The 15,673-nt window shown below is 42.9% G+C and overlaps 1 protein-coding gene across 5 annotated transcripts; it reads left to right on the forward strand.

Annotated features, from left to right (window-relative positions):
• The first annotated feature begins 891 nt into the window (after positions 1-891).
• On the forward strand, positions 892-15,605 carry LOC118397947 (coiled-coil domain-containing protein 126-like). Of its 5 annotated transcripts, XM_035792806.2 has the most exons (5): positions 892-1,241; positions 8,829-8,879; positions 8,983-9,064; positions 13,839-14,451; positions 14,655-15,605. In XM_035792806.2, exons 4-5 carry the CDS (start codon positions 14,226-14,228, stop codon positions 14,900-14,902), a joined length of 474 nt encoding a protein of 157 aa, XP_035648699.1. In that variant the 5' UTR covers positions 892-1,241; positions 8,829-8,879; positions 8,983-9,064; positions 13,839-14,225; the 3' UTR covers positions 14,903-15,605. The 5 variants fall into 5 exon arrangements, with proteins under 5 accessions (XP_035648699.1, XP_035648698.1, XP_035648701.1 ...); XM_035792805.2 differs by lacking the exons at positions 8,829-8,879; positions 8,983-9,064 and adding an exon at positions 1,674-1,761; XM_035792808.2 differs by lacking the exon at positions 8,983-9,064.
• Positions 15,606-15,673: the final 68 nt, after the last annotated feature.

A 15,673-nucleotide genomic window follows, 5' to 3' on the forward strand; every position in this document is an offset into this window, starting at 1 on the left:
TTACACAGGTGCACCTTGTGCTGGAGCAATAAAAGGCCATTCTAAAATGTTTCGTTTTGTCACACAACACAATGCCACAGATGTCTCAAGTTGAGCAATTAGCATTCTGACTTCAGCAATTGAATGCAATTGAAACAGAAAATTGAATGCTAGTTTTTCTACTATAAGCCGGATCCAATGTTGTTTTAGAGAATTTGGCAGTACATCCAAACGTCCTCACAGCCACAGACCTTGTGTAACCACGCCAGCCCAGGACCTCCACATTCAGCTTCTTCACCTGTGGGATCGCCGAGAGCAGCACCCGGACAGCTGATGAGGATGGATCTATGCCCTCAGGGCTGCGCCCCCCCAGTCAAGTGAAATCCATAGATTAGGGCCTAATGAAATGATTTCAATTGACTGATTTCCTTGTATGAGCTGTAACACTGTAAAATCTTTGAAATTTTTGCATGATATGTTTATATTTTTGTTCAGTATACAAAGGAAGTGAGAAAGTCAGAAAATAACCCAAACTTGAAGAGTAACTCTTGCTACTACAAAGTTAACTCATACTGGTGTAACAACTCTAATGCCGAACACAACGAACCTTAAGAGGAGATAGGGTAAAGAGATTGAGAATAGTATCATGGATAATGACAGATTAATAGTGAGAAAAAGCTAAATAGGGGGCTGGTATATATCACCCCCATGTGGCTGCCATTGGAACAGTATTAGCTAGCTATAACTGACATATCGCCAACCAGGATCAAACTGACCATGACTTAACCATTTGGGTGGTCTTAACCAATCATAGCACAGTATAATATGGCGGTAAAATGCATCCAATTACAATTCAGTATGTTTACACATATGACTATTACAGTGATGATAAGGAAGAATGAGCACACTGGACTCATTGACCAAAACACTTGCATGCATGTTTATGAGCAATATATTTCCCACAAATCCCTACGGCAAACAGTGAGTCGTAATGACGCAAAACACAGCACGAGGAGAAACCGGCTGAACTCGCGAACAAATAAAAAATAAATCCTAGACATGCAAACAATTATACAATGCAAGTTTTACTTCCGAATTGCCGATTTGTTTCAATTACATTACTTATGAAGATTATTGAATAGTTAGAAACCGTACTAGCAGAATTTCGGTATCTGCCCTGTGCACTCATCTGTTCTCGGTTTTGGAATGGGATTGCAGACTGACGTTTTGAACAGCAGAGTGACTCAAACGAACAAATCCAGGTAATATAACGTTAATTTGTTTTATAAGGGTTTGATAAAATGCAATTAAATACTGTTTGAGGTGTGAGACAACTTTGTGGATGTCTGATTTGACACTGGGGCAGCTATCCTGTTCGATAACTGTCAAGACTAGCTAGCGCGAGCCATATTTACGTCATGCACGATATCAACAAGCTAGGCTAGCAGCTAACTAACTGCCTGAGCACTGGAAGCTAGTTATATATAGCTAGATTTCTAGAAAACTGCCTGACTAACGGTTAAGATAACAATATAGCTATCGCTACTAATATCAAGCTGAAATGTATGTCTTTGTCAAACGGTTATAAAGCATGAGTTATTAGTATGTATTTGGGCTCAAAGTTGAGTCTTGAGGCTCCAAGTCTAGTTATTTTATATCAAATCAGTCATCAAATTTGTGACTCGAGTCCACAGCTCTGGGAAATACTAATATTAATGGATGATGGCAGTGGGAAACCAAACTAATAGATTGCAGTCTCCTTGTCCATAAACTGCTTTCAAGGTAAGGACACAAATATTTTGTTTACTCTCTCTTTAGAATAGATCTGGAAGAAAATCCTGCTTGCTCTCCGGGGGGTTGGCCAACCCTGATATATGTTTCTAGTGCTGGGTGTTTGAAAATGTTCTTGTTATAATAATTAATTTGTCAAAATCACCCATCCTCAAAGAAAAATCTAATGAATATCAATATTCAGGTGGTTTATGCCTACTAGTTGAAGATCCTTGCCATCTGACTCTACATAGACCAATGAGTTGAGTCCACCTACCATCTCTACCTAGCATGTGCACACTATTAAAATGTCAAATTATATCTAGCTAGTCCAACGCTCTAACCACCTGCCTCACGAGGAGCCCGCCTGTTACGCAAATGCAGTAAGAAGCCAAGCTAAGTTGCTAGCTAGCATTAAACTGAATCATAATCACTAGTTATAACTACACATGGTTGATGATATTACTAGTTTATCTAGCGTGTCCTGCTTTGCATATAATCAATGCCGTGCGCATTCTAGAAAAAGGACTGTCATTGCTCCAACGTGTACCTAACCATAAACACCAATGCCTTTCTTAAAATCAATACACAGAAGTATATATTTTTAAACCTGCATATTGAGCTAAAAGAATTCCAGGTTAGCAGGCAATATTAACCAGGTGAAATTGTGTCACTTCTCTTGTGTTCATTGCACGCAGAGTCGGGGTATATGCAACAGTTTGGGCCGCCTGGCTCATTGCGAACTAATTTGCCAGAATTTTACGTAATTATGAAAAAACATTGAAGGTTGTGCAATGTAACAGGAATATTTAGACTGATGGATGCCACCCATTAGATAAAATACAGAACGGCTCCATATTTCACTGAAAGAATAAACGTCTTGTTTTCGAGATGATAGTTTCCGGATTTGACCATATTAATGACCTAAGGTTCGATTTTCTGTGTGTTATTATATTATAATTAAGTCTATGATTTGATAGAGCAGTCTGACTGCTCTCAGCAGCATAAATACTGGAGGCTGAGACAGGAGGGTTCAGGAGACACTGTGTCCCCATTCGAGGACACCCCCGGACAGGGCCAAACAGGAAGGATATAACCCCACCCACTTTGCCAAAGCACAGCCCGCACACCACTAGAGGGATATCTTCAACCACCAACTTACCATCCTGAGACAAGGCTGAGTATAGCCCACAAAGATCTCCGCCACGGCACAACCCAAGGAGGGGGGGGCGCCAACCCAGACAGGATGACCACAACAGTGAATCAACCCACTCAGGTGACGCACCCCCTGCAGGGAAGGCATGAGAGAGCCCCAGTAAGCCAGTGACTCAGCCCCTGTAATAGGGTTAGAGGCAGAGAATCCCAGTGGAAAGGGGAACTGGCCAGGCAGAGACAGCAAGGGCGGTTCGTTGCTCCAGTGCCTTTCCGTTCACCTTCCCACTCCTGGGCCAGACTACACTCAATCATATGACCCACTGAAGAGATGAGTCTTCAGTAAAGACTTAAAGGTTGAGACCGAGTTTGCGTCTCTGACATGGGTAGGCAGACCGTTCCATAAAAATGGAGCTCTATAGGAGAAAGCCCTGCCTCCAGCTGTTTGCTTAGAAATTCTAGGGACAATTAGGAGGCCTGCGTCTTGTGACCGTAGCGTACGTGTAGGTATGTACGGCAGGACCAAATCAGAGAGATAGGTAGGAGCAAGCCCATGTAATGCTTTGTAGGTTAACAGTAAAACCTTGAAATCAGCCCTTGCTTTGACAGGAAGCCAGTGTAGAGAGGCTAGCACTGGAGTAATATGATCCATTTTTTTGGTTCTAGTCAGGATTCTAGCAGCCGTATTTAGCACTAACTGAAGTTTATTTAGTGCTTTATCCGGGTAGCCGGAAAGTAGAGCATTGCAGTAGTCTAACCTAGAAGTGACAAAAGCATGGACACATTTTTCTGCATCATTTTTGGACAGAAAGTTTCAGATTTTTGCAATATTACGTAGATGGAAAAAAGCTGTCCTCGAAATGGTCTTGATATGTTCTTCAAAAGAGAGATCAGGGTCCAGAGTAACGCCGAGGTCCTTCACAGTTTTATTTGAGACGACTGTACAACCATTAAGATTAATTGTCAGATTCAACAGAAGATCTCTTTGTTTCTTGGGACCTAGAACAAGCATCTCTGTTTTGTCTGAGTTTAATAGTAGAAAGTTTGCAGCCATCCACTTCCTTATGTCTGAAACACATGCTTCTAGCGAGGGCAATTTTGGGGCTTCACCATGTTTCATTGAAATGTACAGCTGTGTGTCATCCGCATAGCAGTGAAAGTTAACATTATGTTTTCGAATAACATCCCCAAGAGGTAAAATGTATAGTGAAAACAATAGTGGTCCTAAAACAGAACCGTGAGGAACACCGAAATTTACAGTTGATTTGTCAGAGGACAAACCATTCACAGAGACAAACTGATATCTTTCCGACAGATAAGATCTATACCAGGCCAGAACATGTCCGTGTAGACCAATTTGGGTTTCCAATCTCTCCAAAAGAATGTGGTGATCGATGGTATCAAAAGCAGCACTAAGGTCTAGGAGCACGAGGACAGATGCAGAGCCTCGGTCCGATGGCATTAAAATGTCATTTACCACCTTCACAAGTGCCGTCTCAGTGCTATGATGGGGTCTAAAACCAGACTGAAGCATTTCGTATACATTGTTTGTCTTCAGGAAGGCAGTGAGATGCTGCGCAACAGCCTTTTCTAAAATTTTTGAGAGGAATGGAAGATTCGATATAGGCCGATAGTTTTTTATATTTTCTGGGTCAAGGTTTGGCTTTTTCAAGAGAGGCTTTATTACTGTCACTTTTAGTGAGTTTGGTACACATCCAGTGGATAGAGAACCGTTTATTATGTTCAACATAGGAGGGCCAAGCACAGGAAGCAGCTCTTTCAGTAGTTTAGTTGGAATAGGGTCCAGTATGCAGCTTGAAGGTTTAGAGGCCATGATTATTTTCATCATTGTGTCAAGAGATATAGTACTAAAACACTTGAGCGTCTCTCTTGATCCTAGGTCCTGGCAGAGTTGTGCAGACTCAGGACAACTGAGGTTTGGAGGAATACGCAGGTTTAAAGAGGAGTCTGTAATTTGCTTTCTAATAATCATAATCTTTTCCTCAAAGAAGTTAATGAATTTATCACTGCTAAAGTGAAAGTCATCCTCTCTTGGGGAATGCTGCTTTTTAGTTAGCTTTGCGACAGTATCAAATAGGAATTTCGGATTGTTCTTATTTTCCTCAATTAAGTTAGAAAAATAGGATGATCGAGCAGCAGTAAGGGCTCTTCGGTACTGCACGGTACCGTCTTTCCAAGCTAGTCGGAAGACTTCCAGTTTGGTGTGGCGCCATTTCCGTTCCAATTTTCTGGAAGCCTGCTTCAGAGCTCGGGTATTTTCTGTGTACCAGGGAGCTAGTTTCTTATGAGAAATGTTTTTAGGGGTGCAACTGCATCTAGGGTATTGCGCAAGGTTAAATCGAGATCCTCAGTTAGGTGGTTAACAGATTTTTGTCCTCTGGCGTCCTTGGGTAGGCAGAGGGAGTCTGGAAGGGCATCAAGGAATCTTTATGTTGTCTGTGAATTTATAGCACGACTTTTGATGGTCCTTGGTTGGGGTCTGAGCAGATTATTTGTTGCAATTGCAAACGTAATAAAATGGTGGTCCGATAGTCCAGGATTATGAGGATAAACATTAAGATCGACAACATTTATTCCATGGGACAAAACTAGGTCCAGCGTATGACTGTGACAGTGAGTGGGTCCAGAGACATGTTGGACAAAACCCACTGAGTCGATGATGGCTCCGAAAGCCTTTTGGAGTGGGTCTGTGGACTTTTCCATGTGAATATTAAAGTCACCAAAGATTAGAATATTATCTGCTATGACAACAAGGTCCGATAGGAATTCAGGGAACTCAGTGAGAAACGCTGTATATGGCCCAGGAGGCCTGTAAACATTAGCTATAAAATGTGATTGAGTCGGCTGCATAGATTTCATGACTAGAAGCTCAAAAGACGAAAACGTCTTTTTTTTTTTGGTAAATTGAAATTTGCTATCGTAAATGTTAGCAACACCTCCGCCTTTGCGGAATGCACGGGGGATATGGTCACTAGTGTAGCCAGGAGGTGAGGCCTCATTTAAAACAGTAAATTCATCAGGCTTAAGCCATGTTTCAGTCAGGCCAATCACATCAAGATTATGATCAGTGATTAGTTCATTGACTATAATTGCCTTTGAAGTAAGGGATCTAACATTAAGTAGCCCTATTTTGAGATGCGAGTTATCATGATCTCTTTCAGTAATGACAGGAATGGAGGTGGTCTTTATCCTAGTGAGATTGCTAAGGTGAACACCGCCATGTTTAGTTTTGCCCAACCTAGGTCGAGGCACAGACACGGTCTCAATGGTGATAGCTGAGCTGACTACACTGACTGTGCTAGTGGCAGACTCCACTATGCTGGCAGGCTGGCTAACAGCCTGCTGCCTGGCCTGCACCCTATTTCATTGTGGAGCAAGAGGAGTTAGAGCCCTGTCTATGTTGGTAGATAAGATGAGAGCACCCCTCCAGCTAGGATGGAGTCCGTCACTCCTCAGCAGGTCAGGTTTGGTCCTGTTTGTGGGCGAGTCCCAGAAAGAGGGCCAGTTATCTACAAATTAATGGGGAAAACCGGTTGAAAGTCTCTGTCGGCTGAATGAGCGACACCGATTGAGCTTTCCTACAGCATTTCCTTCCAGAAACCGTGAGAAAGGTGTCCGGCTGCGGGGACTGTGCCAGGGGATTTATACTAACGTTACTATCTGTACTTACTGGTGGCACAGACGCCGTTTCATCCTTTCCTACACTGAAATTACCCTTGCCTAACGATTGCGTCTGAAGCTGGGCTTGTAGCACAGCTATCCTCGCCGTAAGGCGAGTACAGCGACTACAATTAGAAGGCATCATGTTAATGTTACTACTTAGCTTCGGCTGTTGGAGGTCCTGACGAATCGTGTCCAGATAAAGCGTCCGGAGTGAAAAAGTTGTGGAAAAAATAAATAAATATATGAACGGTAATTAAAAAGTGAAAACCGTAAAGTTGTCAGGTAGCAAAATAGGTTGGCAACAAAACGCACAGCAACTCGAAAACAAGCCTGCAAGTTGTGACCGGAAATGACCGGTCACAACTAGTGAACTATTGCAAACTAGACCTACTACAGGAAATAATGTAAAAATATGTGAAATGGAAAACGGCAATTCTAATGGGTGTACTATGGAGGAGGGACGTCAGTGACCAACTAAGTTATTTTAGATGTATATGTCATTTGGATTGGCAGCTATTAAATTAGATCTGTACATTAATTAATAACCACAACTGTACTAGGGGAAATATTTTAAAAATATAAATCACAGGTGAGGAATTTTGAAAAAATAAAAGCTGTACCTTTTGATGAGAGAGGTCGAGGAACCAAATACACTTGTATGTTCATCTGTAACTCATAGACAGTGAGCTGTTGAAAATATCAGGAAATATTAATGGAAAATTGAGCGAATTGACAAGCGAACTCCAAATATTGAAAGTAAAAACACATTTACTGTGGTGAGTTAAAGATAAACAAAAAATAGAAATAGTGACACGGTAAATAACAAATAACATGGCTATATATAGGGAGTACAAGCACTGAGTCTATGCAGGAGTATGAACAAGGTAATTGTGACTAGCAGCAGCATATGTGGTTAGGTGAAGTGGACAGCATATCTTATCGCATCCTTCCCCTGCACATGCCCTCTTTTTGTATGAACACTAACATAAGTGGAACAGACTTGCTGTCCGAAGTTGATATTGTGCTTTTGTAAAGAACAATGTAGGATAGACTTCCGGACGATAACGATATATCACTCTATACCGTACCAAAACTTTTATGAGCCTTTCAAATTTTAAAGAATGACAAAATATTGCTTTTAACCATATAGAAACAGAAAGGGGGCATTGCACGTGTTTTTACTTCCCGGGTTAAAACAGTTCAAACATGAAACATAAACAAAGGTACATGGAGTAAAATTAAATACAAAAATATTTAAAGTACTTAGGATGTAAAGAAAATGAAAACGTTTTTCACCCTTTCAGGGCAAATATGAAAAGTGCAGTCTTTTTTTCAGCATAACACTGGTCATTGTGAATTGAAGTTATAAACCTTTTCAAACTAACTTCTTCAAGCATTAACCAGAGAGTCTGTATGTTTCTCAGTTCACCATGTAACAATTCACTGCAATTCAGTGCCGTGTCAGGAACACCAGCCTGTTGACAGTTTCTTGCTTCAAAGTTGCCCTATGGCATGTGAACACATTGCCCCCAGTTCTAAATGCTCTCTGATGGCCAATTTGTGGCAGGCATGCATAGATATTTCTTTGTCTGACAACTCACTTGTGAGAAGTTGGATGCGTGGACTCGCCACCACTCCAATGGATCAGCCTCACTGTCTGCTGCCATTATCAAAGTGTAGCTGTCCAGCTCTTGCTCAATGACCTGTCTCAATGTTCTTAAGGCAAGTGCACTACTGGTTTTCTTAAAAAAGGCACCATGGCTCTTGGACTTATTTACTGATTGTGGAGCAGTGGCAGCTTCTTTCTCACTCTGGTCCTCTTCAAGAGAGAAGTCTCCCACGGCTGTGTTCCCTACCAGGAGGGCTTCTGTCTCGGAGGCAGCTCTCACATTCACCTCCACCAGCTTCTCAGTGGTCATGTAGGTGGTCATGAACCTTGGGTCCAGAAAGGTTGCCATGGTGAGCAGCTCTACTGTTTCAGGGTCGGTGTATTTGTCATTCAGGTAATTGAGGACCATCATCTTAATCTCTGGGATCAGTTTGGCTTCGCCCTCATTTGATTTCAGAACCTCCCTCTTGACGATATGGAGGACGGGCTTCAGATAGGACACACTCATGTATGTCTCTCCTGACAGGGCATCTGTGAAATCCTGGAGAGGCGTAAGTGCTGCCGTGACAGATTCTAAGACCTCAATGTTTTGCCAGGAGTGTGCAAGTTACTGTGTTTTTTTGTCTGCTGCCAGGACTTGTGTGAGGGCCTTTTCCTGCTCCAGGACTCTCTCCATCATCGGCAGGTGAGATCCCCACCTTGTCGGGGATTCTGTGATGGGCTTGTGGAGGGGCAGGCTCAGTTTATCCTGTACACTTATCAGGGCCTTCTGCTTCTTCCAACTATAGGAAAATGTGCTGACCACTTTCTTGCACACTCCTGTGGAAACCGGAGGTTCATTTTGGACACTCTTCTCTAAAAAATAAAAAGGTGAACAATTATTACATATGAATCACAATTATTCAATAGAAATAACTTGGCATCTGCTGTAATTACCATTTACAGAATGGACGCTTGGCGTGATTACAAATTTAATCCATCTATAGATTTACATACAACTCTTGTGATTAAGAGAGAATGTTCCTTTAGAAAATGGGATCATTTATTGAGTAGGCTATTTATTATTGACAGAGGATAGATTCATATATGGAAACCATAAGCCAATGTATCCATTCTAAATAAAGACTAATACCGAGAACACTACAAATATACAAAACAATACATGTGAAAACAGTCCTGTGTGGTGAAACAAACACGGACACGGAAATAATCACCCACAAAAACCCAACACAAAACAGGCTACCTAAATATGGTTCCCAATCAGAGACAATGACTAACACCTGCCTCTGAGAACCATATCAGGCCAAACTCAGAAACAGACCAACTAGACACATAACATAGAACGCCCACCCAGCTCACGTCCTGACCAACACTAAAACAAGGAAAACACACAAGAACTATGGTCAGAACGTGACAAAAGCAATGTAATCCATGTAATGTTTGGGTATTGCACACATTTACAAAATATTATAGGTTACTAGTCCAACGCTCTAACCACTAGGCTTCCTGCTGCCCCAGCTATAACTTTAAACAGAGATAAGGAATACAATAGTTTATTCTGCATTTAAGTTGTTGTTTTTAAGTTATGTTATTTTTCTACCTAGCTCTGTGTTTTGGACATTGAAACTTACCAATAACAATGTAGCCTGTGCCCGAAACACCCTAGTCTTGTCCATTTGTTCAGCTCCAATGCTTTGACCATGTACAATCCGCTGTTGGTAGTCATGCATACTTGACGCAACTCTTTTTAAGCCCCAGGATGAAAGTGCCTCCCTCAGCTCAGCTGCAATTATTTCTTAGGTGTGGTCATCTGGGAAATAAGAGGTCTGAAGGCATTTTCTTTGCAGCTTCCAGTTGTCGTCAATGTAATGAATTGTGAGGCTAATGTATGGCTCTGTGGTCCGGCTTGACCATAAGTTGGCAGTGATAGAGAAGAATGCCGCATTATCGATTCCGTTGGCAACTCTGTCACAACATTCTGTGTAGAGTTCTGGTAGACATGTTTTGCTGAAGTATTTATGGCTCGGGATCTCGAATCTTGGGTCTAGAGTTCGAATCAACTTTCTGAAATTGTCTTAATCCACTGTTTGAATCGATTCCATGTCTTTCGCAGTGTGATATGTAATTGCACTCGTTATCTCATTCCACTTGTTGCTCTTCTTGTCATCGGGACTACCACTAATGAATGATGCGTTGAGTGGTAGCTGAGTGCAGGTCTGGCTTGAAGATGTCTTGAAGATGTCTTGGGACTTGCTCCGCTGTTCTGGGGTTTGTTGCACGTATTCTGGTAGATTCTTCATATTCGCGCACATGCAGGGTTTTCAAGTGGTGAAAAAGATAGCTGTTTCCACCTTTGGCTAGCACAATGCATCGACACAATTTACACAGTACTGTTTGTTGGTCGAGGTCGGATATCTTAAAGCCAAACCAGTTCTAAACGACTAGAACCAATTCTCTGCCGTCCTGGCAAAATCCATATCGTGGCACAACGTCATCCCGGTATTCACGTTGATACCGGTATACCGCCCACCCCTTGTTTGTTTCTGAATTAATTTACTACTACAGTGCATGATTACAATTTATTATGCCTAGATATCATCATGAAGTTCCCTCCTTCATCCAGGAAACCACATATTCCCATGAAAGCAGTAAGAGATGGATAAGGACCTTTGCACTCTCATCTATTGTCATAAGAAACGTCATGCAATAAAATAGCCATGTCATAAAGTCAAAAAATGCTATAGTCTCCTAGCATTTTGTGGCTCTAGGGATTATAACATGGCTATTCCAATGTATTGCCTTTCCTAGCCCAATATTGGAGTAAAGGAGCCAAACGTCAGTCCCAAGGACCTTACATGTTCTGTATAAATGGTGAATCGGCTCTCGAAGCCAAAACAGCCAAATACTCCATCTAAACGTGGATGATTCTCAATTGCTGTACAGTTCTAGAAACATGAATCCTTTCATATCACATACAAATAATTTCACAAATGCTAAATAAAAACTGTTTTAAAACAGTTGCTGCCAACGTCTTGATTTAGAAAATGAAAGTAACCTATGTCTGTATTAGAAAATAGGCCTACTGGACTTCCTGAGTGGCGCAGCGGTGTAAGGCATCACTACAAACTCGGGTTCGATCCCAGGCTGTGTCATTACCGGCCATGACTGGGAGTGCTATAGGGCGGCACACATTTGGCACAGCGTTTTAAAAAAAAATATATATATATATATATATAAAAAAATCTTTAACCAGGCAAGTCAGTTAAGAACAAATTCTTATTTTCAATGATGGCCTGGGAACAGTGGGTTAACTGCCTGTTACCTTGTCAGCTCGGGGGTTTGAACTCGCAACCTTCCGGTTACTAGTCCAACGCCCTAACCACGCCCTGCGTTGTCCAGGTTTGGGGAGTGTTTGGCCAGGGGGGCTTTACTTGGCTCATCACGCTCTAGCGACTCCTTGTGGCAGACCAGGCGCCTGCAGGCTGACCTCTGTCGTCAGTTGAACTAGGTTTCCTCTGACACATTGGTGCGCCTGGCGTCTGGGTTAAGCGAGCGGGTGTCAAGAAGCTTGGTTTGACGGGTCATGTTTCGGAAGGACACATGACTAGGGCTGTGGAGTCTTTACATATACTAAATATACAGTATATGTGAAATTAGTCTTGATTTAGAATTGACCATTATCATGCACCTGTATCGAAACGGGATCAGCAGGGGAAAAATACATGTCATCTATGCACTTAAATAGCGACTGGTGGGCGCTTTTCCCTGTGATTTATTTTCATGCCAGCCAGGTAGGCTATACTCCTGTTGTGAATATAAGCAATGTGCTTAATTGGAAAGTTGAGAATTAAATATAGTAGGCCTAGCCTATATAAAGCTGAACCTCCTATTTTTAGTAGAGGCCATCATTCTGTTGTCTCCTGCAATTGCATAGCCTATTGGAATGTCGTGCAACAAGCTCATGGGCTCTCATGAAGTGTTTGATTCTATTTTTTTTAAAGACATTTGCATTGATGTCAGAGTGATTTAGCGGGACAATAAAGTGCTGAGTACCAAAAATCAAATCAAATGTATTTATATAGCCCTTCGTACATCAGCTGATATCTCAAAGTGCTGTACAGAAACCCAGCCTAAAACCCCAAACAGCAAGCAATGCAGGTGTAGAAGCACGGTGGCTAGGAAAAACTCCCTAGAAAGGCCAAAACCTAGGAAGAAACCTAGAGAGGAACCAGGCTATGTGGGGTGGCCAGTCCTCTTCTGCCTGTGCCGGGTGGAGATTATAACAGAACATGGCCAAGATGTTCAAATGTTCATAAATGACCAGCATGGTCAAATAATAATAATCACAGGCTGAACAGTTGAAACTGGAGCAGCAGCACGGCCAGGTGGACTGGGGACAGCAAGGAGTCATCATGTCAGGTAGTCCTGGGGCATGGTCCTAGGGCTCAGGTCCTCCTAGAGAGAGAAAGAAAGAGAGAATTAGAGAGAGCATACTTAAATTCACACAGGACACCGGATAGGAGAAGTACTCCAGATATAACAAACTGACCCCTTGACACGTAAACTACTGCAGCATAAATACTGGAGGCTGAGACAGGAGGGATCAGGAGACAATGGCCCCATCCGATGACACCCCTGGACAGGCCAAACAGGAAGGATATAACCCCACCCACTTTGCCAAAGCACAGCCCCCACACCACTAGAGGGATATCTTCAACCACCAACAAGGCCGAGTATAGCCCACAAAGATCTCCGCCACGGCACAACCCAAGGCAGTACCAGGCAGTTAGCATGTTTGGTAGGCTACTAATGACCATTTGCAGTATCAGAGCTGGGAGAAGCCTAATTACTGTGACTAAACGGTCACTTGGAATTTGACTGCCTTCATGACTCGTGACCGCCGGTGTGGCAGAAATACGGTCACAGCAACAGCCCTACGCTTGACCCAAACTTTGCCTCCCCCGAGCCAATTGGGGAATTTCAGTGATGAGACAATCACGAAATTGGGAAGAAAAGGGGGGTAAAGATTACAATACAAAAAAATAGACCTACTACAGAGAGAGGGGATTTTGCCCTGTTCATAATCCATAGATCTAGGCCAGGTGTTTATGCAATGGGGAGAAACATTTAGAATGTAGGCTACATATAATGTATAGAGCGGCTGTCATGAATTCCAAGTCCTCACAACAGAGCATCATTTAAGTTCTACTACCTTCATTTATTTCTAAACAGCCTCATGAGTGGAGAAATACAGATAAAAATTCCATTAACATAGTTGTTTCTTCAATGCTCATGATTTCTTAAAATTTTGGTCATTTAGCAGACGCTTTAATCCAGAGCGATTTACAGGGGCAATTAGGGTTAAGTTCCTTTCTGGACAGATTTTTCACCCAGTCGGCTCAGGGATTCAAAACAGCTACCCTTTCGGTTACTGGCTCAACGCTCTTAACCACTAGGCTACCTCCCTGTCAAAGACGTCTGTTCTACACAGTGCTTTCTTTCTGAAGTACGTTCCACAACATTGATGTGCCCTTCTGAACCCGGCCCAGATTTCTGATTGATTGTGTCTTGGTGTCATAGATTCTCCACAGATTGAAACATGACACGGATGACTCATGTGTTTCTGTCTGTCTCTCTCTTTCAGATCCTCCCTTTCCGAATGACTCAGGCGGCTATGTATGTGTTTGGGTCCCATGGTTGACTGCCAGGTTTGGGCCCCATGATTGGCTGCTAGGTTTGTAAAGTGTTCTACTCCTCCAAACCCAACCCAATCCCTATATCCCCCAGTCCTAACCCCTTAGCCCTGTGTCATTATTTTGCCTGACTAGCCCGAGCTCCACACGCTACTAGCCCCAAACCCTTAGCCCTTTGCCTCCAGATCCCTCTCATTTCTTTCCTAACACCTGCCACCTCCAGACCCAGTACCAGCCCAAAGCCCCTCTCCCCAACCCTGTTCTTCCAGTCCCACCCTCTGTTCCCCCAGACCCCTACCCCTCTCCCCTGGCCCAGCCCCACATCCAGCCCCAGTACCATGCTGGGGAGGAACATGTCCCAGAAGCTGAGCGTGCTGCTGATCATCATGGGGCTGGCGTGGGGGCTCATGTTGCTGCTCTACACCGGGCAGCAGCAACACCACCAGAGCAGTGGCGAGCTGCATCAACAGATCCTGGAGCTGAGCCGGCGCTATGTCAAGGTGCTAACCGAGGAGAACCAGAATGCACCGGGAGGACCGCAGGGCACCTCCATGGCTGGTTACGGTAAGGGTTGCTTTAGAGCTAGAGAAAAGTCCAGAAGCCACCATTTAGTATTTTGTTGTGGCACTGGAAATGAGGAAACACTCATCTACTACTTAAACAAAACTACTTACCACATTCTACTTGAACCAAACAAATTGTTTAAGATTTTTATTCTCTCTTTCTCTCTCTCACGTACGTGCACACACACACACACACAAACACAGCTGATCTGAAGAGGACCATAGCGGTGTTGTTGGATGACATCCTGACGCGCCTGGTCAAGCTGGAGGGGAAGATTGAACTGGTGGCCAACACTTCAGTCACTAACTCCTCCCATCTTGCTGTGGGTGCCTTGGCCTCAGCTCCAGTTGCCTTACACAAAGCCACCAAGGAGGACACGCCAGGCAACCACCACCTGGAAACCGCTCGCATCCCTCCATACACACCCAGCAGACCTCGGCCAGGGGTATAGTAGGGCCTGAGGCCCTGTTACAAGTGCATCCTTTCTTCCTCAGTTGGTCACTGATCTAATAAGGTCGGTAGGGTGGTAACTCTCATTTCACTTGTTTATTAATTTACAGATCAGTGATTATCTCAAGGGAGCAAGGAAAGATATATATATATATATATATATATTCCAGATCATTTAAACCTAACCCTGAGAAAGGACTGACTGCCTGTTCATTTCCAATAACTACATGGCTGATTTCCATTTTTATACGAAGACATTTTAGTCCATGACTGAAAGTATTAAAAAAGGTGCTATTTTAGCTTCCCTTTTTTAATGGTTTCATCATGGATGGGTCTACAAACTGCGGATGTCTTTGAGGATGTCTGTGGGCAACAACATAGCATCAACAATAGTAGAGGAAATAGACAAACTTCTATACTCTGTAGTGTCTTCAAGGAAGCTGATGATGCTGAATGTGAATGGCACTCCCACCCGGATATGACTTACCTCGGACATACTGCCTGCGGACTTGCAATACTGCTTCTAATCCCATCCATATCAGAATGCTGAACTGTAAAATGTTCTCATGGTAGTTTGGGATATATTTTGTAGTTTACCGCAGCTCCTGGTGTGTGTGTGTTTGAAATGAAATAAAACATTTAAATAATAATAATTTAGCCGTTGTACAGTAGACTTCAAAAGGATAAAGTGATGATCCAAAGAATGTTATTTGCACTCTCCTTGAAAGCTTGAGAAATGTACTTTTACGTTGATTGGGTGATGATTTTAGAG

Source organism: Oncorhynchus keta, chromosome 19 (assembly GCF_023373465.1).
Source record: "Oncorhynchus keta strain PuntledgeMale-10-30-2019 chromosome 19, Oket_V2, whole genome shotgun sequence".
Lineage (NCBI taxonomy): Eukaryota > Metazoa > Chordata > Actinopteri > Salmoniformes > Salmonidae > Oncorhynchus > Oncorhynchus keta.